Source organism: Amblyomma americanum, chromosome 7, assembly GCF_052857255.1.
Source record: "Amblyomma americanum isolate KBUSLIRL-KWMA chromosome 7, ASM5285725v1, whole genome shotgun sequence".
NCBI lineage: Eukaryota > Metazoa > Arthropoda > Arachnida > Ixodida > Ixodidae > Amblyomma > Amblyomma americanum.
In genome coordinates, this window is record NC_135503.1 from 49,215,958 (window position 1) to 49,242,699 (window position 26,742).

The 26,742-nt window shown below is 47.7% G+C and overlaps 1 protein-coding gene across 18 annotated transcripts in view; it reads left to right on the plus strand.

The window, feature by feature from the left end:
- hyd (E3 ubiquitin-protein ligase hyd) overlaps nucleotides 1-26,742 on the plus strand; it is a 105,390-nt gene that overhangs the window by 44,882 nt on the left and 33,766 nt on the right. For 8 of the 18 annotated variants that reach the window (XM_077632141.1, XM_077632133.1, XM_077632134.1 and 5 more), the window contains exons 18-33: nucleotides 396-474; nucleotides 1,158-1,342; nucleotides 1,560-1,680; nucleotides 3,870-4,125; nucleotides 5,672-5,910; nucleotides 6,527-6,648; nucleotides 8,817-9,067; nucleotides 10,660-10,826; nucleotides 10,988-11,165; nucleotides 11,485-11,634; nucleotides 19,879-19,996; nucleotides 20,098-20,205; nucleotides 21,719-21,964; nucleotides 22,408-22,712; nucleotides 25,830-26,046; nucleotides 26,402-26,625. In XM_077632141.1, coding sequence (XP_077488267.1) covers nucleotides 396-474; nucleotides 1,158-1,342; nucleotides 1,560-1,680; nucleotides 3,870-4,125; nucleotides 5,672-5,910; nucleotides 6,527-6,648; nucleotides 8,817-9,067; nucleotides 10,660-10,826; nucleotides 10,988-11,165; nucleotides 11,485-11,634; nucleotides 19,879-19,996; nucleotides 20,098-20,205; nucleotides 21,719-21,964; nucleotides 22,408-22,712; nucleotides 25,830-26,046; nucleotides 26,402-26,625 — 2,966 coding nt within the window. Of the gene's footprint in view, nucleotides 1-395; nucleotides 475-1,157; nucleotides 1,343-1,559; nucleotides 1,681-3,869; nucleotides 4,126-5,671; nucleotides 5,911-6,526; nucleotides 6,649-8,771; nucleotides 9,068-10,659; nucleotides 10,827-10,987; nucleotides 11,166-11,484; nucleotides 11,635-19,878; nucleotides 19,997-20,097; nucleotides 20,206-21,718; nucleotides 21,965-22,407; nucleotides 22,713-25,829; nucleotides 26,047-26,401; nucleotides 26,626-26,742 lie in introns of all 18 variants that reach the window. The other 10 variants (XM_077632128.1, XM_077632135.1, XM_077632129.1 and 7 more) reach the window with 3 other exon arrangements.

Here is a 26,742-nt window from a genome sequence, read left to right on the forward strand (position 1 = left end):
GCCAGTCTCTTCAGCAGCGGATATGATTTTCAATTTTTCTTTCGTCGTGAACGATTGCTGCTGAGACACGCTCATAATGCTTAAACAAGGCTAGCCAACAGTGAAAACTACGAGAAATGGCACCTGACTCCGAAGGCCCAACAACATCCGAACAAAGGGTGTAATAGCGTGGCCAGCGCGGTGTCGTAATGTAAACAGACTATGGATGTGGATCTAGCTATTACCTACGTTGGGGGGTTTTGCCGAACCCCCCCCCCCCCCCTCACCTCCCTCCCTCAATATTCGCAGATAATCCTCACCCCCACTTTTTAAACACATTTTTGCAATTTTTGGTGCGGGTTATATGCGAGAAAATACGGTAATCACTTGTGTCTGGCTCCTCCTTTGCCTTGCAGAAAATTCATCTGGTAACATGGACTCCCTGGATCTTCTTTCAACTTCTTCTTCGAGCATTGCTGTTTTATCTGGTCGCAAGTAAGTGAATGTGTGAAGAATACATTAACATCAAACATGGGCTCTGCATTGACTGCCATATTTTAGCCATATTGTTTTGTTGCTGTGAAACTGTCAGCGCATGTAGCTGTCTACAGTAGGGGCGGTGAGCCTATCCTAACTATCCATCTTAGTTTGTCCATTAAGCTTTTAGTAGGGCTCGCTTTATTTAGGCTGTGGGATACTTAGACATTGTCTTGGGCTCTCTTAAATCCTGTGCACAGAATCTTGAGGTGTTAAGCTTGAAAAGATTAAAGCTGACAGGATTTTTGTTTATGAAGCGCTTAGGTTTTTATGCTCTCCTTTGAAAAGACAGTGCACTGAAACTTGAGCAAGCTCCACATTGTGAATGTCCTTGCTGCAGTGGTCTGTTGTAATTGTTGACTTCTGAAGTTATGTGGTTGGAATAGCGGTCTTCAGTGTGTGAACTTGACATGCTGGGCATGGATGTAGACATGTAACTGTGTCTGTGCTCTAGCAGAGGTACAGCAGTAGCAACCGATATTGTACATCTACTATCTTCACTTTTTGTAGCATTAGACCGTGCCACGCTGTCCATTGCAGCATATTTCGTGCTTGCATTCAGTCAGTGAGGCACTCTGTGGCATTTCCTCATTATCATTTGCGCTTGCTAAGCAGTAGCTAATTGTTGGTGTGGCCCGCAGCATGTCGCTGTGCGAGATGATGCGGCGGGCCACATCAGCTGCACTGAGCCTGTCTGGGCTGGAGTCTCAAGATGCCGAGCGGGACTCGGAGTTCCCCATCCCAACCCTGACCTGGCCGCCCGAGCCATCAGACTCCTCAGCTTCCTCCTCCTCTCCAGGCAACTGTCGCAACAGTAAGGGCATGGGTGAGTTCACTTGGAGCTGCTTGATAGTTTGTGGCCCGACCTGCAGACCACTCAGAGCGCTGGCTGATGACCCTTTGTTCGAGTTACGAGCTTTTTTAATTGCGGTGCACTGCTTCTTGTGTATGAAGTGCTGCTCAAGTGAGGTCTGCATTGCCAGTTCTTGGTGGTTGCGGGAGGTGCATTGAGTGGCTGCCTTCTGTCTGGTGGTGGCATGCAGGTCTTCTGCCACAGGCAAGCAAAGGGGAGCACGGGGACCGCAATGCTGCCCTGACCATCCTGTTCTTCCTGTGCGATGCTGTTGCACTGAGGCCACACCTGAAGGAGCTGCTGATGGCCAGGTGACGAGGTTTTGCAATCGGAAGTCCTACAGCAGACCCCTGCTGTTACGTTCCAAGGTGCTGCGTTTTCCTGGCTGCTACGCTTTTGTGAACAGGTCCCTTCCAAGCTCCCCTAGAAACCTGTGCAATTCAGACTCTGCTGTTACATCGCAACTGAGGCAGCTCTCCCGCATGCTACGCGTGAATGTCACTTCACGATAGTGGTTCACCTCACGCTGCCATTTTGACAGCTTAAATTTAGAGTGCGTGGAACGGTGACTGGGTCAAAGCGGAACTATAGACACCATCGGTGTTTGGTTGGCACCACGTTTGGCAGCTTCCGGCGTGTTGCACCCACGCATGACGCCAAGCACTCTTACGGGCGGCTGCTGGTGCAGTTCCTTCACCACTGCAGTGCAGGTGCGAACGATCGAAGGCGTAAAATGAAACTACACCACAGGAAATGACGCATAGTCAGTGCTGTATGAGGTGCAGTCGCATAGGTTGGCTTCGTGGCTTGCTTCTATCATGCTGGTTTCCTCTGTCGTGTGCAGCTTAAAAACGAAAATACTTGATTGCAATAGGAGACGGCTGTGCAGGACTAAAGCGGCCGCTGCTAAAATAGTGCAAAAAAACAGCGCGCTTATCTATCCTGTTGCTAAAATAGTGCAGAATAAGCACACACTTGTGCCCAAACTTTGCTCGCTCTCTGTCCCCCGCCCCTTTTGCTGTTGCCTCTCTTCCACCAGTGGCTGCTCAAGTAGACCGCAGCCATTTGGAGTTATGTCCGCAAGCAATTGGAGCAGTTGGACCACAGCAGTTGGAGTTCAGAGCCTGTCCTGTCCTTTTCTTATGTGTTCTGGTCTTTTTTAATGCTGTGGAACTTTTTATTTATTCAGTTTTAGTAGACCGAGAGCCATCGTAGTGCATTTAGGGATTTCTGTGCTTGCGAACAATTGCTTGAGCGGCAAAGATTGGCAAATTCCAGAGAAGCATGTTCCCCTTACTAGAAGTAAAAAAAAAAACGGGTGGCAACATTATGCATTTTTTTCCACTCGTGCTTCCTGGCTACTACCTTTCTTGGATAGTACTTTTTTTTTTTGCAGCCTCATGGAAAGCATAACCGAGAGGTTTTACTGTGTACTGAAACAGAAGCTGAAACAAAGTGTTGTTGGCACAAAGCTTTGGCCTTGCATTAGTTGTACGGTTTTGTTCGAAACGAGGCTCTCAAACAGGGTGGAACCATAGGTAATACCATCCCATGAATAGAGGCAGTGCCTCCTTGAGTCCACCCGCCGCCATGGATCAGTGGTTAAGGTGTCCGTCTACTGAGCCGGAGTACTAGGGTTTGAACCCGACGGCGGCGGCCGCATTTCGATGGAGGTGAAACGCAGAAGGCGCCCTGTGCAAAAGGCGCCCGTGTGCTGTGCGATGTCAGTGCCAGATCGCTAGATGGACGAAATTATTCCCGAGATCTCCAGTATCCTCTTCCTTCCTTCTTTCACTCCCTCCTGCAGGTCCACATGTCCATGGAGATATGTGAGACAGTTCCTGGGTCATTCCCCCACAGAGTCATTTGCTTTCCTCAAAACCAGTTTTAAGTTTTTTTCTTTGAGTTCAGTGCCTGTTGCGTGAGGGGTCTGACTGGCTGTCTTCCTTCTCCTGTTCCCTTTCTCAAGTGGGTTACAGTAAAAGCTTGCTAATTATTGGTGTGAAACTCGTACTGTCTGAATCAACAAATGTCACAACGCCATAGGCTTACATGGGCATTGGCAGGGACTGAGCCAGCAGTTCAAATTACCCAGGTTTTCAAATTAATGGGGTTGAATTAGTGGGCTCTTGCTGTAATAGCATAGCATCTTCTCATGTCTACTACGCTGAACTGTTCTCTATCGGCCACTTCTAAGAGCTGTGACACTCCTGAAGCATTTGTAATGACCATAAAAAAAAAATCAGCATAAATAACATTTGTAAATGTTACTACTGGAAAAACTTGACTTGTGGGGTGCCCTAAAAGCCTCGTGCCACTGTGCTGTCACCTAGAGAAACAGATTGGCAGTCATAGTATTGTGAGAATGGGCACAGTGCTGAAGGCACTGTACTTGAGGAGGCACCTGTGGAGGAGTGCTGTGGCGGCAGCCTTTATCATTTTTTGTTCAGAATGTGATGTTCTCGTCATTGACGTAATGGTTGCGTGTGTGTGTGTGCAGGGATGCCCAGGGCTGCACACCCTTCATGACAGCGGTGTGTGGGCGGGCGTACCATGCGGCCCTGCTGCTGCTGGACGCAGCTCAGCGGGTGCTGCAGGAGTCTGGTGGTGCAGGTGGAGGGGAGGGTTCATCACGTAGGGCCCTGCAGAACATGCTCTACCCACCTGGCTCAGCCCCCGATGACTCGCCCCTGCACGTGCTGTGCTGCAATGACACCTGCAGCTTCACCTGGACAGGTGCCGAGCACATCAACCAGGTGAGGGCAACTGTATCTTGGATTTGGAGTTACGGCAGTAGGTAGAGAACTACCTCTGTGGTAGTTTTTGTATGTATGGTAGATAATGTGAGTTGCTGGCATCTATTTTAGTCCTAAAATGAACTTTTTTGAACTCCACAAGGTCCAGATATTATCCATGAATATGTATATGTATCTCAATAAAGTCTGAAATATCATGAAAGTCAGAATTATTGGAGTGCAGAAAATAGGCTGGGTACTGTACACAGTGGCTTGTCATTTCTTAGCTGGGCACGCGTTACGCATTACACAGAGGGTTATTCTTTGCTGTTCATCACAGAGAAATGCTGTTAAACAACTTATGTCACTGTCCTAAAAGGGGGGTTGTGGGCCGTCTGATTGGTCATTCTGAAGAAAAATGAGGATTGAGCTTTTATGGTGTCCCAGTAAAGAAAGCAAGCATGTATGAAATGCTTATTCAAGCCTTATAGAAGTGAAATGTTTATGTACTGGCAGTAAGCACAAGGTTTTTTTTTATACCAAAGCAGAATTTGCTGCTTCAGTAGTACAGTTAAACCTGGATGTAACAAACCTCTGAATAGCGAATTCCTCGATGTTGCGAAGTTTCTCAATTCCTCAACGCCTCCCCCATTGAAGCGTGTGTTTTTGAGACCTCCGTGTAACGAAGGTGTTTCGGCAGTTGACCTTGATATAACGAACTCGCTGTGCCGGCTGTCTGTTAGCTTGTGCTGAGTTAAGAAGTTTAGCTGAAAAGTTCCATGTGATAAAGCACGAACTGACATGAGAGGAGCGTCTATGATCGCAACGAGCGGCTGCAGTTGACGCAACGCAGCGTGCTCCGGTGCAGTCTGTGCATTTTCGCTGCTTTAGCTTTTGGAATGTCATAAGACGCAGCTCTACAACAGTTTACGCTCAAGCGCAGCGAAAAATAATGGGGCATAGCAAGAAAGACAGGGCAGGAGCAGTGCGAGCCTATTGCTGCGGTGTGATTGCTCGCTTGATTCCAGCGCCGATAGCTCTAGTGCGGTGGGGTTGGCGAAGTGCAGTGGTGATGCAAGGTGAAGAGTTCGTTTCCTGGGGCAACAGCGGCATGCAAGCCAAGAAAGGGAACATGTGGGAAGAAGCAGGTGCCTCCATGGCCGGTCTACCGGCAGTAGCACTACTGCACGCGCTCTCCTCTGTCTTGGCCACGGTGCACCTCCTCTTCCACTCTCCCTACCCCACTTGTAGCGGTGTAGGTGGTGGCGGCTGCTATTGCAGTCACGAGATGTCCCTCCATGTTTAGGACTTCAAGTAACGGTTTTCTGTAAACGTTGTCAAGGTGATTTCATGTATGCTTATTTATTTTGGCTTTCATTCTGCATTGTCTTTTCGAGTATTCTCATGAAAACTGAATTTAGCGAGAAATTGGACATGAACGAAAAATCTCGGGCTTCTTTCAGTTTCGTGATATTCAGGTTTAACCATAGCTGAACTCTTAGATGTCAAGCACATGGAAAGAACAAACGCTCATCTTGGCCCCTTGCTGTGTTGTTTCTGTGTGCAGGATATATTTGAGTGCCGCACATGCGGCCTGGTGGGGTCACTATGCTGCTGCACAGAGTGTGCCCGCGTCTGCCACAAGGGCCACGACTGCAAGCTGAAGCGCACCTCGCCCACGGCCTACTGCGACTGCTGGGAGAAGTGCAAGTGCCGGGCACTGCTTGCGGGCCATCAGGGCATGCGAGCCACCCTGCTCAATCGGCTCGTCACCGACACTGACCTGGTCACCCTGCCCAACAGCAGGTGCTTTTGCCTCTGCCCTCTTGATTCCATTCTTTTTTCTATTCTGCCCTAGCTGTTGCACCACTTCATCGCTTTACTAGAGGCATGTTAGGAGAGGAATGCTGTCCAGTTGGAAGTTGTGAATGTGGCTTGGCCGACTGTCCTTGTGTGGTATTTTGCCATCTTGTGTGGCCCATGAGAACTTGCCAAACTCTTCCTTTTCTATTTCACTGGAATATTGGAATCAGTTCAGCGCTTTTTAGTACAGTTAACTGCTTTTTTTTGTGTAGCACATTTCGTACAGTTACCTGTATCTTTACTGTTAGCCGTCATCTTTGCAGCATAGTCCGGACTTTTTCCTGGTTTCATAATGACACTACATGTCCCTCTACATTTATTTGTAACTGGAAAAAGGAGCTTGGTTTGTAATAATTCTCCATTGCCCTCAGTGGAAATTACGGCTAGCTAATGTGGCTGTAGTTAGAAGCTATCTGGAAGCTGCTGTTGAAATGGTAGGAGTAAAATGAGTCCACCTGTACTTCATTATGAGAGAAACGTTGTGAGAGCGAACTGAGAGAAAACTTTCTTTGGCCAGTAGCTAGGCGCTTGCTTACTTTGCAATGTGTATTTCATGCAGGGGTGAAAACATTCTGCTGTTCCTGGTGCAAACAGTTGGTAGACAGTTGGTGGAGCAGCGCCAGTATCGCCCTTCCCGGTCTCGCTCCAGTGCCCCAAGGAAGATCTCAAACTCTGAACTTGGTAAGAAAATGAGCCCTTATCAACTGCACCATCACCCAGAAGGGTTCCTGTTTGCATGCATCTCCAAGATGTCGGTTGCAGCAGCTTCAACAGGTTGAGCATGCTTTCAGTAATTATGGCTTCACTTTTGGTGAATAGCATGAAATATTCTACTTAGTTTTAAGAAGCAAATAAAAATGCCTAAGAGTGGCATTGAATTGTACTTACACTAAAGCTGTCGTTTTCTTCTGCTAGAGCAGTGTTCGTATTTGGTGGTGATGTGATGTGTGTAAAGACTAGTAAACTAGTAAAAGGGTTGTGCTGTAATGGAGCACTGCAGTAAAGGAGCTCCGATGTGTGCCCCTTTTGCAAAGTTCTCTGTCCAGTATGTTTCATTGGGTCATCAAGTGTTAGTTGTCCAATTTTGCTTTGTTAGCATCTTGAAATACTCTTGTTTGGAGGGACTCGCATCCTTACAGCTCCGGAGTTTAGGAGTGCCACGAATGGTATAAGAATAGCCCCACGTTATGTTGTTATCCCCTTCAGGCGCTGTGTCCACATATGTGGACGCGACTTATGCCTGCTCATATTTTCGTATACGCGGCAAATTTCCGCTTCGAATTCTGCGCTCTTACCATTCCAATCATCCCTGTCATGTTTGTGGCGCCATCTCTTGCAGCTCCAGCGAAATGTGTTTGTAAAAAATGAGAAAAGGTAGGCACACGATGTTTTTTGGCGGGACATGTGAATAGCTTTTATTTTTGCATGCTATGTTTTCAAGTGATCGTGAATGATGCAGTTTACCATTTGGAATGTGTCAACAGGTTAATGTAGAAACGGCACACCAATTTTCATTGTCATAGACAAAGAAAAGTACTGCAGTGGACGTTCAGAGTGGCGTGTCCACAAACGTGGACATGGTGCCTTAATGCCAAAAGTATCAAAGTAAAGCATTGCTCATGAAAATAGCCAATGGAGAAGCACCTCCAAAGAAGCGCAACCGACCGGGCAATAAAGACCCGCAGGTGCTCACAAAGAATCGCTGCTACGCTGAGCCGCTGCCGACAAACACAGCATGCTATGTATGATCAGTGCATAAAGCCAGGAGAGTCTCGAAGGGACTTAGGCCCCCTACTAATATTGAAAAGGGATCTGCGACCCCCATGCTAGAACGCAGACTGCATGAATCCGAAGCAAGGAACTCCTTTGTTAAGCTTCTTTTCATTGGTGGTATGAACATTTCTTCTCCATTGTTTTGAAAATTTCAGTGTGGTATTTAGCAAGAATCGTTAACATTTCGTATAAAACCTGAGACGGAGAAAAATACAAAGTGGAAGCACTATATAAGGGAAATGAGAAAGGGGAACCCGTACCCTTATGCCGCAAGTCAGTTCAGAGCTGGCCGCTCAGCTCCAAGGATACAAAAAAATCACACTGATGGATCGAGGGGATAGTTGTTTTAGGTCTCGTGACATAAACTGAGCAAACAAAGACCTTTAAAAAGGATTTCACCTCCTTGTAAAAACCATATGTAAAACAGGCTGCAATTTCCTTTCTCTCTCTCCCTCTCCACCTGTGCTCAGATCACCCCTTCGATGCAGCCAGACATTGAGTGCTTCCCTATGATAAAAACAACCATTGGCCGTAACTTCTGAACAAGTCCATTGCACAGTGGTGGCAGTGTGAAGGCTGCACATCTAAAAGCCTTCACTGCCAGAAATGCCGAATTTTCCTCTGCCCGTCATTACAGGACGACTGTTTTTATCTGTTCCATAGGTCATACAGTAGAGAATAGTTCTTTGAAGTGTACATATATTCTCACAGCTAAACATTTGTTCATATCTAACAATCACTTAGAAAAGACTAGAAAATGTATCAATTTTGAGGCGCTGTGTCCACATATGTGGATGCGAATAAAATATGCTTAGATATGAATATTTCTGCACATCACTTCTATTTGGTCTACTGATCGTGATTTATGCAAAAAATAGATTTTTCCTTTGAGTAGATTTAATTGGCGCCTGAAGGGGTTATGGCAAACCTAGCGTTGGGGGAGTTCTTGAATGAAGCAGTGCACTCCCCGAGCCTGCATGCATAAGTTTCTGACCGTGCTGTTTTGCAGCTGTAAGTGGTTTATTCTCCAGGGCCAGGCCATAACCATTCAGCTGTGACTGTCAACATTGGTGCAGAGCCTGACATGCCAGACCATGACTTGGAGCCTCCACGTTTCTCGAGGCGAGCCCTCGAGAGGCTTCTGAATGACTGGAGTGCCATCAAGACCACCATCATGGCTGGCTACAAGGAGGACGAGTCCGCGGCGTCTCGTTTAGCTGCTGGTGGCTCAGTTCCTGATGACCAGCAGCCCCACCTTGTGGCCCAGAATGGCACTGCTCTACTCGACAAATTTGTGCACTGCTTGCTGGTCAAGTGCAGCATGGAGGTAATTCGGTAATTCATACTTCGTTTAAACAGCGCAGAATACGCGGACGTAGAAAGGACACACAAGACTCACACAGCACTGACTCTCAACTATGTTTATTCATGAAATTTACATGTATATATACAGATGGCTTGATGCGCGACAGGTGTGAAACAAATACAGTGAGCAAAAGGGAAAGAAGAAATGAATGCTAATCACGTTTTGCGCGCTTATCCAAGTACACTCATTTTTTTCCAGGTATGGAAAGAGAAAGTGTGCTAACGCAAAGGTCACCCAGAGCTAAAATCCTTTGAGCTTCAATTATTTCCCTCGTGGTTCGGTCCTTGCTTTCTGCACGTCTACCCTTGTAGTCTGTAATTCAGCATTGTTGTCTACAGTGAAGGTTGCTGGGGGGTGTGGTTAAAAAGCACCGTTGGCGTGGATGTTAGCCGAAAGACTTCGAGAAGTTGGCTTCTTGCTGCTCACTATCTTGGTATTAAGTCATCTCAAAGAACATTGTTTTATCGTTTTTGAACAAGTTGAAGGTCACTGACCATGCCAAGGTTACAATTAGACTTTTTGGGACCCGTATGGATTCCTTTTTCTTCTTTTCCTATCATTTTTCTTATTGTTTTTGGTATCCATTTGCTTCAACTGTTGGCGCATGCAGCGATGTCATCATTACGTGGAAATTAGGTCTCCATGGCCAAACACACCTTATTATTACCATTTCCTTATTAAATATACCTTTGCTATAAACGAAAAATATTGTACTGACATCGTGGAAGGCAAAATGGGACTGCAATTTCACTTTACTACACCCATGTTGTTATTCTATGCGAGTTTACTGTAGTTGGTTTTCCTGTATATTCAGTCTTCGAAGCTTGTTTAAGAGAGTTCTTTAAAATGAATGCATAACAAGCATCTAGTTTCGTATATAACATCTTTATAGTAAATGGGTAAAAATCATAAAATAGTTTGATATAGAGGAAATTCATAATTAAATTTTGCCAGAAGTTTGTGCTGGAGAAGCTCCGTTTAGTCATTGAAAAGAGGGCAACTGGGAGAGGTTTTTCTCAGAGCTTTAGCATTGATTCTGAAGGCCTTAAAAAATTGAGTGTCAAATGCTAGCTGGGTGCTTTGCCCTCATTAATGTAGCATTGCATGAAAAATAGGCCTGCCACTCAGCTACCAACTGGGTAGCGATATCTTCGGTGGTGCTGTTGACAGGTGCGAGATAAAGCACAAACCGTGGTGTGAACACTTGCCGTACCGCTACCTATCATTTGTGTAGTGAGGCAAAGCCTTCCACCTGCCATTGGAGCGGTCATAGCTTGGTGTTCATTAGTGGGATATATCTGTTTAATGGCGAACTGTGTTCAATACATAAGCAAGAATCGCATATGTTTGTTAGGTATTTAGGAACAGTTAAATAGAGCCAGTAATTGCATTCGTTATATTGAGGTGTTATTGTATTTAGTTTATACAGGTGGAGACTTTTTTAGTTTGCTTTTGTTTGTTGTCAATTTTTGATATGATTTAGTGCACAGATACTGCAGTGTGCTTGGAGCCTGCCTTGGTGCTCTTCTCAATGGGATGGGGAATCGTTGCAGATGCTGGATACGCTGCTCACCACTCTGGTGCGAGAGATCCAGAACGAAAACATTCCAGGCAGGGCGGCTGAGGCTCGCAAAGTGGCCCACCGTTTTGTGCGCAGTGTGGCACGCATTTTCGTGATCCTGTCCGCTGAGATGGCTCCCAATACCAGCCGTAAGAAGAGGTGAGAACGGTGATGTGCTGTAACTTGTGGGAGGATTCTTTTTTACTGTTGCCTAAAGTTGTTACATTTGAGTGATGGCTGAAAGACCAGGTTTAGGGCGCGCTGCATTTACAGTCGGCGAATGTTTTCAACTCATTGCCTCCTTTTCTTTTGGTGTGCAGCATGTCTGGTACAACTCAGCCGCTGATGAAGTGCCGTCGAGTGTTCCAGTCGCTGGTGACACTGGCAGTGGAGGAACTGTGCGAGGCAGCAGATGCCCTCATTGCCCCAGTGCGACTGGGTGTGGCTCGCCCAACAGCATCTTTCAACTTAGTTTCTTCCTGCATTGATGCCATTCAGGTTGGTGATATCTGTTATAGAGGAGCCCTCCGCGGTCAAAGGTAATGCGATTGAGTCATGGTTTTTTTTCTGTCAATGACAATAAAAAGCATGGCTCTAGCATAAACGTCGCTCATGATGTAAAATGTTTTTTTGGTCGCACATCACATTAATCGCTTTGTAGGACTATAGCAATGCCCCACCCAGTTTTTTCTTGCAGGTGATGTGTTGAATCGGCGTGTGCTTGAAGGCATTCACAGCACTTGCTAGTGTTAGTGTTGCCTCAAGTTTTGTTCTTTCACTCATTTTCTCTAAATTTTTTTTTTTTTTATTGCTGCAGGGAAGTGAGGAGTTGTTTGTTGTGGAGCCAATTGTTCCTCGAGCAAACCAGCCTGAGATGGTGGCATCGCCTGCTGAGCCTCCGCTGGGTCAGAACCCTCTGTCTGCAAGGCAGCCCCTGGGGCTCAGGGACACGTTGGACGACGATGAGGCAAGTGCCTGTGATGTTTGGTGCAGACTTCCGAGCCATATCTGAAAAGGTCTTTCTTGCTTGCAATACTCTTCGCATTGGTCAGAAGATTGACAGAGTGCTCTTTGGTGAACTGTAAACATTTAAGAGTGGGTTTTTTAGACCAGTGTTTTTCAATATTTTTAACCTCTGGGACTCCTAAGGGCTTTCTAAAGGTGCTGAGGAACACCATATGTCTTTGCTTCCTTCCCTTCCTGCCTAATATACAGTTAAACCTGGATATAACGAAGTTGAAAAAAGCTCCCGATTTTTCGTTACATGCAGGTTTTCGTTACATGCAGGTTTCGCGTGAAGGCTCGTCAATTGTTTTTATGACGTGACACGACTGTTCTTACGTCGCCGCGCACGTGGAAGTGCGTGGCGCGAAACGACTGCACCATGTGTCTGCGCATAGGCGACTTGGTGTAGAGAGAGGAACTCGAGCGAGAGACAGCGGGAATCATCGTGCCTGCGTGCTCTGCCGAAGCGCGATTGGTGGCCCCGAGAGGGACCGTTGAAAAAAAAAGCTTCCAAAGGAGCTTTGAGAGAAGAGGAGAGGCGGCGTTATTTTACACTGAAAAATTGCGTAATTGCTGCCTGCTTCTTCGGCACAAGTGCAGGCAGGACATGCCGCTCCAAAGAAGCTAAATCATGTAGAGCTCCTTCATCGTCGCGCGAGCCGACGAAACGGCGCATAACGTCCATTGCGTTCATCACCTCCTTTGCAGTAGGCACGTCACACGGATCTGCATCGCAAGCACCATCATCACGATCATCTTGCACGCTTTCAGCCAGTGCTGCATCAGTCATTTCCTCTGTAGCCACGGCGGCGTTGTCGGCAAACAAAAAGTCATCCAGTTCAACGTCGTCGGGTACACCACCGTTAGTGCGTAGCTCGTTCCACGCTTCGGCCACATCGGACGGAGTAGAAACGTCTTCCTCGTCATCGGCACCAGCCTGTGCGTTTCTTGCTACTATTCCGGCCTTTAAAAAGCAATTCCTAATAACTTCTGCCCTGACCTCTTGCCAGGAGGCAGCAAGCATCTCGACTGCTTGATAAATATCAATCTTCATCTCCCGTTCCAGCCGGATGTCGAGAAGAATCTTCTGGATTAGTCGGCGTCGGTAACAGCATTTAAAACTGTTAATGACCCCTTTGTCAAGGGGTTGTATTAGGGACGTGCAGTTGGCCGGGAAGTAGTGCAGTTCGATGTTCGAGAGCTGCAGGCCTTCGACGTGGTGCGCCGAGCAATTATCCAGCAGTAGGCAAACTTGACGGCCTTGCCGCTTGACGTCCTGGTTAAATTCCGTTCACCATTCTGAAAATATTGGCCGAGTCATCCACGCCTTGGAGTTCGCCACATACTTGACGGGCATACGCTTCGTTCCCTTAAAACACCTGGGACGGGCACTTTTGCCGACAACCAGCGGGACTCGCTTGTCTGTGCCGTCGAGGTTGGCGCACAGCAGAATCGTTATGCGGAGCTTGCTCTGCTTTCCGCCGCGGCAGTCATCGCCTTTTAGTGCTAGCGTGCGGCCCGGAAGCATTTGATAAAATAGAGCTGTCTCGTCGGCATTGTAGACATCGGCCGCCTCGAAGCGACTCAGTATTCCAGGCAGCTTGTCAGCCACCCATGAAGCAGCAGCATCGCTGTCTGCGGAGGCAGATTCGCCGCTGATTACTCTCCCGACGACACCGTGTCGGCTCTTGAATCCCTGCAGCCACCCGTTGCTTGCCTTGAAATCGTCATGGCCGAAGATACACGCAAAGTCCTTTGCCTTCTGTTGCAAAATCGCGCCACTAATGGGCACATTTCTGGCTCGCGTGTCCAAATACCACATGAACACTGCCTTGTCCACATCAGCATATGTCGACGTCTTCAGGCTTTTTTTCTTCGAGCTTGTTCCCGACTCCACTGCGTTTCTGATGTTGTGTTCCGCACTCAAAATCGTTGATAGGGTGCTCGCTGGAATGCTGAAACGGGCGGCAATGTCCTTCTTCTTCTCGCCCGCGGCGACTGCATTTAAAATTGCAAGTTTGTCTTCGAAAGACAAAACTTTTCGTTTTCTGACAGTAGAACTAGCAGAACTCATCATGACCAACCGACGACGCAGTTACAAGCGGAGACGCACGACTACACGCCGACGGCAGGCCTAGCACCTCCAAAACAAGTCAAACGAACCAGCACGAGAGCACAGCTGACACGCACAGACGCAGGACAAACGCAAAATGGCGAATGCAACGCGTCGTCCCGTCGGTCTCGTCCTCCTTTCCCCCCTCTCCTTCCTTCGCCCTGGTAATGAAAGAACCGGCCATCAGCGTTGCTTTTAAAGTGAATTCTTGCACATAACTGTGTCTAAGCCATTGAAACATATGGAAATCACAAAATAAAAATGCTTTTTTTCAAATCCATACATAAAAAATGCAACAAAAGAAATCAACCGCCGCTACAAACGCCACCTGGTGCCACGCTACACAAGCAAAGCCTGAACAGGCTGCTACGTTGGGCACGGGGCGGCGCTAGCCGCGCGCTAACCGTCGCTATCATCATCATCGCTAAGTTCGCTTGGTCGCGGTGATCCCAGGCGTTCGTGTAGCTGTTGGCTCCGTACAATACTAATATTCACTAATATAGTGCATTTATTTGGTCGAATTTTCCTTAAAAGTGCAAAAAGTAATGACTGATCAGCTTTGCGAGTTCGTTACATCAAGGTTAACTGCCGCAACGTTTTCGTTACATCGAGGTCGAAAATACATGGGCTTCAATGGGGGCGGCGTTAGGGAATTCAAAAATTTCGTTAAATCCAGGAATTCGTTACATCCAGGTTTAACTGTACATGCAACAAGGAATGTGCAGATCCATGACCCTTCAAAGAATGCCCTAATCCAATTAATAATGATTGGCTTTATAGTGAGCAATTACAGTATGGTTATTCCCGAAATAGTCTATAAGGGAAAGGATACGGTGTTGAGGCTTGCATGGACTTAGTTGCTGAGGGAACCCAGCAAGAAACCCAAGGGTTTTGCAGAACACAATCTGAGAAACCCTGCTCTAGTGTACCTCCACTGAAATTGGTAATGCTAATTCATGTCAGCAACAATGGTGTTATGAGCATGAACAGGCTGCACTGATTGTAGTGAGTGACCCATTATAAAGCAGCGAGATTTCACTTCTGGATACCATGTTTAGGCATTGCTATATTCATCATCATCATCAGCCCTACAACACCCACTGCAGGGCAAAGGCCTCTCCCATGTCTCTCCAATTAACCCTATCCTTTGCCAGCTGCATCCACCCTTTGCCTGCAAACTTCTTAATCTCATCCGCCCATCTAACCTTCTGCCGCCCCCTGCTACGCTTACTTTCTCTTGGAAGCCACTCCGTTACCCTTAAAGACCAGCGGTTATCTTGCCTTCGCATTACATGCCCTGCCCAAGCCCATTTCTTTCTCTTGATTTCGACTAGGATGTCATTAACCCGTGTTTGTTCCCTCACCCACTCTGCCCGCTTCCGATCTCTTAACGTTACACCTATCATTTTTCTTTCCATGGCTCGCTGCGTTGTCCTTAACTTAAGCTGAACTCTTTTCGTTAGCCTCCACGTTTCTGCCCCATAGGTGAGTACCGGTAAGATTATGCTGTTGTACACTTTCCTCTTGAGGGAAATTGGTAAGCTGCCACTCATGATCTGCGAGAATTTGCCATATGCGCTCCACCCCATTCTTATCCTTCTAGTTATCTCCCTCTCATGATCCGGATCAGCTGTCACTACCTGCCCTAAGTAGACGTATTCCGGCACAATTTCTAGGCTCTCGCTACCAATTGTGAACTGTTGTTCCCTTGCTAGGCTGTTGAACATTACCTTGGTTTTCTGCATGTTAATTTTTAGACCCATCGATCTGCTCTGCCTGTCTAACTCGTTGATCATGATTTGCAGTTCACCTCCTGAGTGACTCAGCAAGGCAATGTCATCAGCAAATCTCAGATTATTTAGGTATTCTCCATTTATTCTTATTCCCAACTGTTCCCAATTCAGGCCTCGAAATACCTCCTGCAAACATGCGGTGAACAGCATTGGCGAGATCGTGTCTCCTTGCCTGACGCCCTTCCTTATTGGAATTTTATTGCTGACTTTATGGAGGACTATAGTAGCTGTGCAGTTGCTATATATATCTTCCAGTATTTTGACATAAGGCTCTTCTACCCCCTGATTACGCACTGCCTGTATGACTGCTGAGGTTTCCACTGAGTCGAATGCTTTCTCGTAATCAATGAAAGCTATATATAGAGGTTGGTTATATTCTGCGCATTTCTCTATCACCTGATTGATGGTGTGAATATGATCTATTGTAGAATATCCTTTACGAAAGCCTGCCTGATCATTTGGTTGATTAAAGTCTAACGTTGCCCTGACTCTATTAGCGATTACCTTAGTAAATACTTTGTAGGCAACGGATAGTAAGCTGATCGGCCTGTAATTTTTCAAGTCCTTGGCGTCTCCCTTCTTATGAATTAAGATAATGTTTGCATTCTTCCAAGCTTCTGGTACAGTCGAGGTCTTAAGGCATTGCGTATACAGGGTGGCTAGTTTTTCTAGCACGATGTCCCCTCCATCCTTCAACAGATCTGCTGTTACCTGATCCTCCCCAGCTGCTTTTCCCCTTTTCATTGCTTCTAAGGCTTTCTTTACTTCATCTTTCGTTACTGGCGGGATGACGCATTGCTGTGCACTGCTGTCTTTCTCATTAGCGTTCTGATTACAATGGCTACTGTACAGGTCTGTGTAGAACTCTTCGGCTACGTTAACTATCTTATCCATATTGCTAATGACATTGCCCTGCTTGTCTCTTAATGCATACATCTGGTTTTTACCTATGCCTAGTTTCCTCTTCACTGTTTTTAGGCTACCTCCGTTCTTTAGAGCATGCTCGATTCTCTCCATATTAAACTTCCTTATGTCGGCTACCTTGCGCTTATTTATTAACTTTGATAGCTCCGTTAGTTCTATTCTATCGGTAGTGTTAGATGCCTTCATGTTTTGGCGCTTCTTAATCAGATCTTTCGTCACCTGAGATAGCTTCCCGGTATCTTTTCGAACTGTCCTACCGCCTACTTCTACTGCGCACTCCGTAATTATTGATGTCAGGTTATCGTGCATTGAATGAACATCAAGATCATCTTCCTCAGTTAAAGCCGAGTATCTGTTTTGCAGCGCTATCCTAAACTCCTGTGCTTTCCCTCTTACGGCTAACTCGTTAATGGTCTTCTTCTTCGCTAGCTTCTTCCGTTCCCTCTTCAAGTCTAGGCTAATTCTAGACCTTACCATTCTATGGTCGCTGCAACGCACCCTTCCGAGGACGGCCACATCCTGAATGATGCCAGGTTTAGCGCATAGTATGAAGTCTATTTCATTTTTAATCTCACCATTGGGGCTCTTCCAGGTCCACTTCCTGTTTTCTCGTTTGCGGAAGAAGGTATTCATGATCCGTAAATTATTTCTATCCGCGAATTCGACTAATAACTCTCCCCTGCTATTTCTAGAGCCTATCCCATAGTCACCTACCGCGTGGTCGTCAGCCTGCTTCTTGCCCACCTTCGCATTGAAGTCGCCCATCAGTACAGTGTACTGCGATTTTACTCTATTCATTTACTCTATATTAGGTATGTATGAAAATTAAGTGGCATCTTGCACTGTGCCGGAGGTAAGTTCTTCAGATTACTTACTGTATTTACACGATTGTAAGTCGACCCCCCCTTTTAATTTAAAATTCTGAAGTGGGGGGGGGGGGGGGGTCGACTTACAATCGAAACGAAACCCTGTACTGCCAATAAAAGCAAGAAAAATGGTCTATCAGAGACACTACTGTGTGGTTACAAGTTTTTGTTTGCTCTACGGCTCCAAGCGTAGCATTCAGGTATTCCGCGGGCTTTTTGGCAAGGATTTTTCATTTTTTACGTTTACTGTGCACACCGTTACCCGCCACAATGGTTCAGTGGTTAGGGCACTCGGCTACTGATCAGGATACCCGGGCTAGAACCCGGCCACGCCGGCACTGTTTCGATGGAGGCAAAACGCAAAGGCGCCCGTGTGCTGTGCGGTATCAGTACAGCACATTAAAGACCCCCAGGTGGCCGAAATTATTCCGGAGACCTCCACTATGGCACCTCTTTCTTCCTTTCTTCTTTCCCTCCCTCCTTTATCCCCTTCCTTACGGTGTCATTCTGGTGTCCTGGTGTCCTCAAATCTCGTTCTGGTGTCCACAGAGATTTGAGACAGGTACTGCGCCATTTCCTTTCCCCAAAAACCAATTTCATTTTATTTCTCTCCTGGGAGTATCGATAGTTAAGGAAGGGCCGCTGTTCCAATCGTGGAGTGTGTGGCAGCACCCGGGAGTGTCACTAGCTGACGAAAGAGCCGCTATTTCAGTTGCGTAATACGGCGGCCAGATGATTTATGCGTAACGGCAACGCTCAATGTTTGCTGGAAGAGCTGACGCCCCGACACCGATCACTTTTTGTTTGGGTGGTGCTTGGGGTTGGTGCATTTGACTCGACTGCCGGCCGCGTGCTTTGCCATGAGCTCTCCAGGTTCGAAAAGCATTCGGCACTCATTCACTGCAGCGTTCAAGAGGGAGGCCATCATTTACGCCGAAGAAACCAACAACTGCGTGGCAGGCCGCAGGTTCGGCGTTTCTGAACGGTCGTTGCGGGAGTGGCGGAAGCAGCGAGACAGAATTTTCGGCTGTGACTCCAAGTGACGAGGTTTCTGCAGGCCGAAGTCGGGACGCTTTCTGGAGCTGGAAGTCAAGCTTGCAGCGTATGTCACCGAAATACGTGGTCGGTTCCTTGCAGTGACATGCGAAATGATCATGCAACAAGCCCGGGTCTTCGCTGCGAAAGCTGGGATACTCCGAACAGACTTCAAAGCCAGCAGGGCTTGGGCTTCGAAATTTATGAAGAGGGCTGGCTTCTCTCTTCATAGGCGTACTAGTGTATGCCAGAAGCTGCCTGCTGCTTACGAGGAGAAAGTTCTCGCCTTCCATATGCACTACCTCAAGCTCCGCGACTCGCGGCGATACCTGCTCGGCCAAATCGGCAATGTAGACCAGACTCCCGTCTACTTCGACATGACGAGCAACACAACAGTGAGTGTGAGGGGAGCTCGCGAGGTTAAGCTTCTCACGACAGGAAATTAGAAACTTCGGTTCACTGTTATGCTATTATGCTTGGCAGATGGCACAAAGCTCCGACCGTACATTGTCTTAACTATGCCACTGGAAATGTTCCCGAAAGGTGGGATTGTGCGAGTGAAGGAAAAGGCTTTATGGCGGACGACTTAGTTATTGATTGGTGCCCTCAGGTGTGGCTTTTGAGGCTAGGGGCATCCCACAAAGATCGCAGTCCGGACCTCCTCGTGCTGGACTCATTTCGCGGCCACCTTACCGCAGAAGTGAAGGCAGAGCTCCGAAAAGAAGATACAGATATGCTGGTGATTCCCGGTGGTCTGATGGGGCAGCTGCAGCCGCTAGACGTTGGCATTAACAAGCCATTCAAGGACCTGCTCTGGCGTGAGTATAACGAGTGGCTGGCGGCGGACTGGCGGGAACTTACACCAATGGTGCACGTGAAGAGAGCCTCCCTGGTGGCTGTGTTCGGGTGGGTGATTTCCGCTTGGGCGGCCGTTCCACGCGATGTCGTGGTGCGGTCATTTAGGAAATGCGGGCTTTCCATGGAGGACGATGTGCTGTGGGACTGCAGCGGCGACGATGACAGCAGTACCACTGAAGATGACTCAAGTGAGGATGAATAGCCCATCTATGCAATAAATTTTCGTTTTTGAGCGCATCCACCAATTTTTTTTTTTCTTTTCGGACATGCGATTTGGGGGTTCGACTTACAATCGTGTAAATACAGTAACTATGAGGGCTATGACCGTCCACCAGAAGGTTGGCTGTTGCCGCTCCTGCACAGTGTATAAATTATGGTTGCAAAAAAATGGAACAAGAAAATTTTTTTCTACGAACTGGATAATGCACCATACCCAAATGTAGCCACAGAAATGACAGGTAATGCAAACGTACCATCTACTGCAGTCAGGATTGCTGCATCTTTATCACTGACCTGTGAATAAGCAGTTTGTAGTCACGTGAAACCAGGATTGTGCTTCTCTGCACTTTCTTTTTCTCACACCTGCTACCTTTTTTCTGTGTTTATGTTGCAATTAGGTTGATGTTGTGGACGGCAACGTTGGAGAAGACCCCGACCACGAGGAGAGCGAGCGGGACGAGCGCATGGAGGCTTCTGAGCATGATGGCACACCAGCTCACGAGCACAATGACGAAGGTACGCAGGGCCACATGCTCGTGCTGCCTTTGGGAGCGAGCAGCTATCAGCAGTGAGTACTGATGGGCATTTTCTTAACCTTCTTTCTTCTTTTTATGCAGAGAGCGACAGTGACAGTGACCCAGACAGTGCGTCATACCAGAGCAACCAGGACAATGCCAGCGCCCAGAGAAGTGCAACAACTGGTGCCACGGCAGGGTCTGATGCTGGTGAGCAAGCTAGTGTGCTGTAGCTGAAATCAGTGCTGGGAAAGCATTCACGAGCCGAGAGGTGTGCGACAGGTGCCACAACTAGTACTGTACTTCGCTGCCTTTGAAGCCTTGCCTTTGTTGCTCCTTTTTTGTTCAGAAATAATAGGTGCACTGACCCAATGTTAATTTGATTTGCTATCTGGGGAGCCAGCACCAATGAGCTCCAGTGTGACTGCCCCTCTCATTTTGAACTTTGCTCATTGTTTATTGCAATAGTTCTCAGTGATCTTAGCTTCGGGGAACGTAGATGGCTCTCAAAAGGTGCTGTGGAATCCAGTGTGTCTTTGGCTGCCATTCCTTTTTGCCTGACATGTATGCAAAAAAAAAAAAATCGAGCAGATGCATGGCCCTTGAGAAAATGCCCACATTTAACAGTCACTGGCTGCATAGTGAAACAGTCTGCTATAAGCATTTGCACTGTGGTCAGTCTCAAAACAAAGTGGGCAAAAGAAAGGGAGGTTGTTGAGGCATGCATGGATTGAGGTGGCCAGGGGACCCAAATAACGCACCAAGGGAGTCTGGGCGTTCTGCAGAACCTAGCTTGAGAGAACCCCTGATTTATTTAGATGCAAATGCTGTTCAAGGTGCTTGATTCCAAGTATGGGATAAGCTAGCATCAGCATCTAGACCCAAATTCAGGCTTGGATCTCTGCAAGGATTAGCTGTGTTCCACGCTCGTTTGCTCAAGCGCCAAACTTGTTGTGTTGACAACTTGTGACACATTGTGTTGTTCGAACATCCGTCGAGGGTATGATGGCCACTGCCGAATAAGGGTGTGCAAATTTTATAAATTTCGAATATGAATCGAACATGTTTGTTATTAATTTCAAATTGATTTTAAAAAATTGATATTAGGGCATTTGCGGTGATTTGAAGTCCTACCCGTCATGTTATTTGTAGTTGCAATTCATGTGTCATTCATGGGCTTTAATTTGTTACTGTTTTCCATCAGCTGCCGACACTTCCCAGAAGTGCTGCTGTTGCAAGTGGCGGTGCCGCCGCGATTCCCCTCCATCAACTATCAACACTCCCATGATTGCCAAATGCTCAGTAAAAAAAAGATTGAAAAGTCTGTCCGAACAAGTGTCCAGAATGGCCGAATGATACTTGGTAGAGCCCTAGAGCAAGCATAACATGTTAGCATGCCGTAGCCTCCCTGATGTCCTGTTTGTCTTGGCTTCATTGATGGTGCCATGCTTTGGTTTCGATTGTAAATCGACACCCCCCCAATTTCGGACTTTAAAATTTAAAAAATAGGTTGACTTAAAGTCGTGTAAATATGGTATTTTGAAAGAAATAGTGCTTGCCTACTTATATTATTCAATTTCTTTTTCATATTTGCATTTGAAAATTTAAATATTTGCACACCCCTACTTTCAAGGCATGCTCGGCAGGGTGCTCCCGTCTCCTTGATTAATGGAGCCTTGCTCTCTCACTCAGTTATCGCTCGTTATGTTCTGTGGATGCTCAGAGGATGAGTCTGCCGAGTCATCCAACATGGAGGAAGAAGAGGAGAGTGAGGCGGGCGACACAGAACCAGACACGGAGGAGCTGGCCTTGCTGGACGAGCAACTAGAGCGGCGGGGAGGACCCTCAAGCAGCGGTGGGGGACCCGGGGGCCTTGGGGGCTCGCGGCCAGGCAGCTTGGCACCCCAGCACCTGCAATGGGCCTTGCGGCAACGGGACCCTGCTGGCCGCTCACATGTCTCCTCTTCCGGTGAGCACCACCACCACCCACAGTCAAAATGCTTTTGTCATTTATTTTTAATTTTGCATTTTCACAGAGAAATGTAGAGGTTGTTCCATATTTTTGGAAACCCAGAACTTTGTATATAGTTGTGAAAGTGGCTCACACAACAGTATTAGTCGTGTGATTTAGAAAGCAAGGCAAGTACAATATTGAGAACGGACATTCTGCTGGGGCTTATTCATCACTAAATTTTCACAAGGCAAGTGCGCTTTGTTAGTCACGACTGGTCAGGTGTTGAGAGCAGCAGTCAAGTGTCCAAGTTCAGATTATACCTATTGCGTAGAAAGCTATACCAGCCGCATTGTTTTGAAATTAAGATTGTGAGTCGTTGCACTCTACCTTCAGTGGCTGTGACGCGGTCTGCACTGTGTACACATCTTGACAGCGGGGGTGTGTTTGTGTTTGGGAAGGATCGGTTTCCTTGGCAGGCACGGGTGGCCTGGTGTACATCGACCCAGGTTCCCTGCGACGGTCAGCGGCCGTGGCTGCGGCTGCAGCTAGCGGCTCAGGCTCCGGCTCATCTGTGGCCGCTGCTGCTGCGCTGGCTCCAGAGCTGAGCCCTGGCACAACAGCTGTGGGCCTGGCGCGGGCGTTTGGTGCAGTTTTGCGGCAGACTGCAGACCTGCTGGGCACGTTGCAGGACAGCCAGGGATCACCCGGCCTGGGCCTCCCCAAGATGCTGGACGTCTCCTATCAGGAGTCCCTCAATATGCAGGTGGGGTAGAGCACTTGATGAAGTGTCGGTTTCTGTCTCTTGCTTCACTCATAGGCACAAGTACAGTAAGCCCTCGTTATAACGAAGTCAGCGGGACGGCAAGAAAATTCGTTATAAGTGGTAATTCGATAAAAACGACCACCCGAGAAAATCTAAAGCAGTCGACCTTTAATTGCGCTGCAACTTCGAGGAGGTCAAAATACAATGCATTCAGTGAAGCAAAACTTTATTCACGTGCAAAAAAGGCAGTGAGTTTTGGCTGTTTCAAGTTCTTACAGGGCGCGTGCAACCCCTGCTCTAATCAGACCAAGCATTGCACGAGGTCGCGGTCGCCGCCCATGCGTTCAACCTTCGGGGTATTTCAAATCGCGAAGGCAATGGCCGCTTTTATGGGGGTATTTCGGGGTATTTCGAATGCAGTGGCCGCTTTCATGCGGGGGGGGGGGGGGGGGGGGGGGGGGGGGGGGGGGGGGGGGGGGGGGTTACGAAAATGCCGTGGCTCGAGTCTGAGGTTGTGTTTGTTGCGCTCAAAAAACGATTAGCCGCTCATTGTAGGTACGCAGCACGATCGTGAAAACTGAACAGTTTTGCAGTAGGGGCTTCGCATGATTACTGGGCAGTTTTATTTATTTTTATTTTTCCGATGTGTACAGCTGTGAAGTTTGCAATTGAGTTTTTTGGCGCACCGTGGTCGACGACACTGTGCTAATTCTACGGATCAAGTGCCAGTTTTTGTGCAGTGTCGCGTCCGCGCCGTTGACAGATGTCTAGGAACAAAATTCAATGACCCTACCACGCATTTAGACCGTTTGTCTAGTCGGATGGCGCGAATCAAGCATGACCGGCTCGAGAAAATCGCCGAGGAAACACCATAACTGCGTTGACACGCCATGTTGACAGCCTGACTTGCCGCTGGCGAGGCTCGTTTTTCTCGTGTTTTCGGCAAGTTATCGGACGATTTGCACCGTCAAAAGTACAACGAAGCTAAGGGAGGTGTTTTATTGCAATGCAGGCCGATTATGAAGAGCGGCAAGCAAATTTATTGACCGGCTTCCCCAAAATAGTCTTCCCGATTTGTTAACACGGCAAAGGGCATGCGATCAGGAAGCATCTCGAAGAACACTGTTGTTCACACTTGCAAGCGCGACCTGCGGGTCGCCTTCTCGTTCGAAGTGAAAACTCTCGGGAATGGCGTTTTCGAGCACTTTCAAGAGTTTCGTCTACTTTGGCAGATGTGAAACGGTTAGGCTTAGCTACGACTGCGGCAGCCAGGGAACAGCTCAGTTCGTTGCCGAAAGCTCACCTCGCTCGCGACTTGCAAGCATGAACAGGCTCAAGGGACACTTCTCTTGTGCTTTTTGGCACGTTTCAGCGCCAGAAATGTTCTTTACAGAGGTAAATTTTGCTCACCGAGTACACCTCATGGAATGCTACGGCGCAAGTCTGCTCGCGGTCTTTTGGCCACTTTTCGTCATCCAAGAGACCGCGGTTTTCTGGCATAGCAAAGCGTCACGGAAATTCTATTTTCGCTTGGATTCTATCACGGGGAACACCAGAGATGCGACTGTGATCTATTCGGATGCGCTTCCATTCGCATCCGCTGTAAACATCTGGGGCACTCGGCACTCGCTTGGTACTAGTTACTAGGCAGGTTTGGTACTTTTGTGGCCTGTTCTGTGCCTGCCTGAGACTAATTCACCAGCGGTATTAATTTGACACTGCATGCGCAAAAGGGTCGCCGCGGCGGCGATGCCTCCACTGGCCACTTCGCTCTAAGCGGGTCAAGCTCTTCGGGCGCTTCGAGTAATGCGGCTTAAAATGCATGAGTTTGGGTCGGGACTGGAAGAAATTTCGAATAAAGCGACGTTTCGAGTAAAGCGATTTCATTATAACGAGGGATTACTGTATATAATTGCTGCTTTTGAGGGGCTGTCTTGGTTGCAATCAAATTAATGGTGAATTCAAACTTTGTGCAAGGTTGCTTGTTTATTCAGAATTATTCTAAATGCACTGTCAGGTCTCCTATATTTGGCTGCACTTTCTGCACCAGCTCAGGAGGTGCAGCACTCCGTACTCAATTTGGCAGTGCAGATAGCCACCTGTCAAGTCAAGTTCTCCTCTCGTACAAGTAGTGGAAGGTGCTTGGTGCACTCCATAGCAGACGGCTCTGTGGCCATGCTTGTTTCAGTGAGTGGCGTTGAGACCATGGTTGAGATGGCCACATACCCGTGTTAGACGCGGCATCTGCGCCGTGCCCTCATCAAACAGCTGAAGTGATGGTGCACGTGTGTGCGTATATGCACGTGTACGTGTGCATGTTTGTGTATGTGCGTAAGCAACTGGTTGGCATGGCACACTGCTTATGGGTTATTATCTTTCTGGCCAGCCTCACATGTTGTTTTACACCATTTCTCTTTTGTGTGCAAATATTATTATTGCACGCAGCACGATAGAGCGTTTCCATAATAGTCAGGTGGGGAGATATTTTTTAATACTTGAGGGATCGCAATGTTTGTGATGACTTGCTGCGACATCAGTACCTCCGCTTACAGCAACGACTGGCCTTGAGGTCGCTGTCAGCCCACACCTTCGCCTGCCAGATAGGCTCTGATAGTCACTTCGCTGTCATTTTCCGCCGGCAGTGAACGCGAGTTGTTGAGTTCAAATATAGTCAAGTTATCAGGAAACTCTTTCATTAATTCTGTAACTGGCGGACAACCGAAGTCACTCTTCGGATAAAACGGCAACAGCCTGAATAGGTCGTCTCGAGCAGGTCTGAATAACCTCTTGAATTCAAAAGTTTGTTGCCTCTTCAAAGTACTTGTTGACTCTGTGACGGTTGACTGGCCTGCGCCACTTTACACAACGTAACGGAAGGGACGGTGTCAAATTCTTCATCACTTTTGAAATTAGCAACTTTCATATCTGCTCTACGAGATGCGCCACTTTGAACAAATGCTTTAATAAATGGTATTGCTTGAAAGCTATGGTGGTGTCCTCCTCAGCTTGGGATTTCCCAAGCCAAACCTTAATTTGGAGACTGTGCAGATGCACGTAGGATACACAGCATTAGCATGATGTTGCCAGTAGGAACGACACCGTTTTGTGGCACTGCAGGCTTATCTGGACTACCACCTGAAGCCCACGTGGGACTGGCTGGTGGCCGTTATGGATTCCACGGAAGCTCAGCTTCGTTTCGGCTGCGCGCTGAGCAACCACTCTGACCCCAGTGGCACCCTGGCCATTCCGAGAACACGAAGGGGCCTCTTTGAGGACCGCATGGCTGCCTCTGGAAGCCTGGAAAACCGTCGGAGGAACCGCCTAACTGCCTATGGTAAGCGCATGCACGACTGCAGGGGGACTGACAACACTTGTAATGTCGAACGCAGTGTGCAAATGTGTTTTGACACAAGGACACAGGGCAATTTGCCATTTGTTGACAGTAATTGAGCTGTTGCTGGAGGTTTCTAGTGCCACCACCGATTGTACAAGAATGCTGCTCCCTGTTCCACACTGTTGACTTTGTATAAAGCTACTCTGATCTAGAGTTTCAGACTGATCGTTTACAGTTACACTCACCCTCAACTCATTTTCGTTGCATTGGTGGAACAATTGGGCTGCGGCTGTGGTCAGTATTGTTCAGCCTGGTCCTTCAATTGTACTGATCACTAACACTTCTGCTGCTGCAGGTTCCGAAGGGGTGTCTGCAAGGAGAGATTTCTTGTCTTATGCACTCTCACTTATGCGTGCCCACAACAACGAGCACTTTGACTCGCTGCCGGTGATGGACGTTGCTTCGCTGAAGCATGTGGCGTACGTTTTTGATGCACTCATCTACTTCATGCGGTCAGGAGCGGATGATTCCGAGACACTGCGTGATGGTTTTCTGCTTCTTGACCCCTGGTATGCTGAGGTGAGTGGCTGTTGTTTTTTGCCTGTGTCAGTATCATTCGCTGCTCATTTGTGCCTAGATGACCTAAGAGAAAACTCAGCTACCAGGCTCTTGGTTTGTGTATAGAAAGTAATTCAT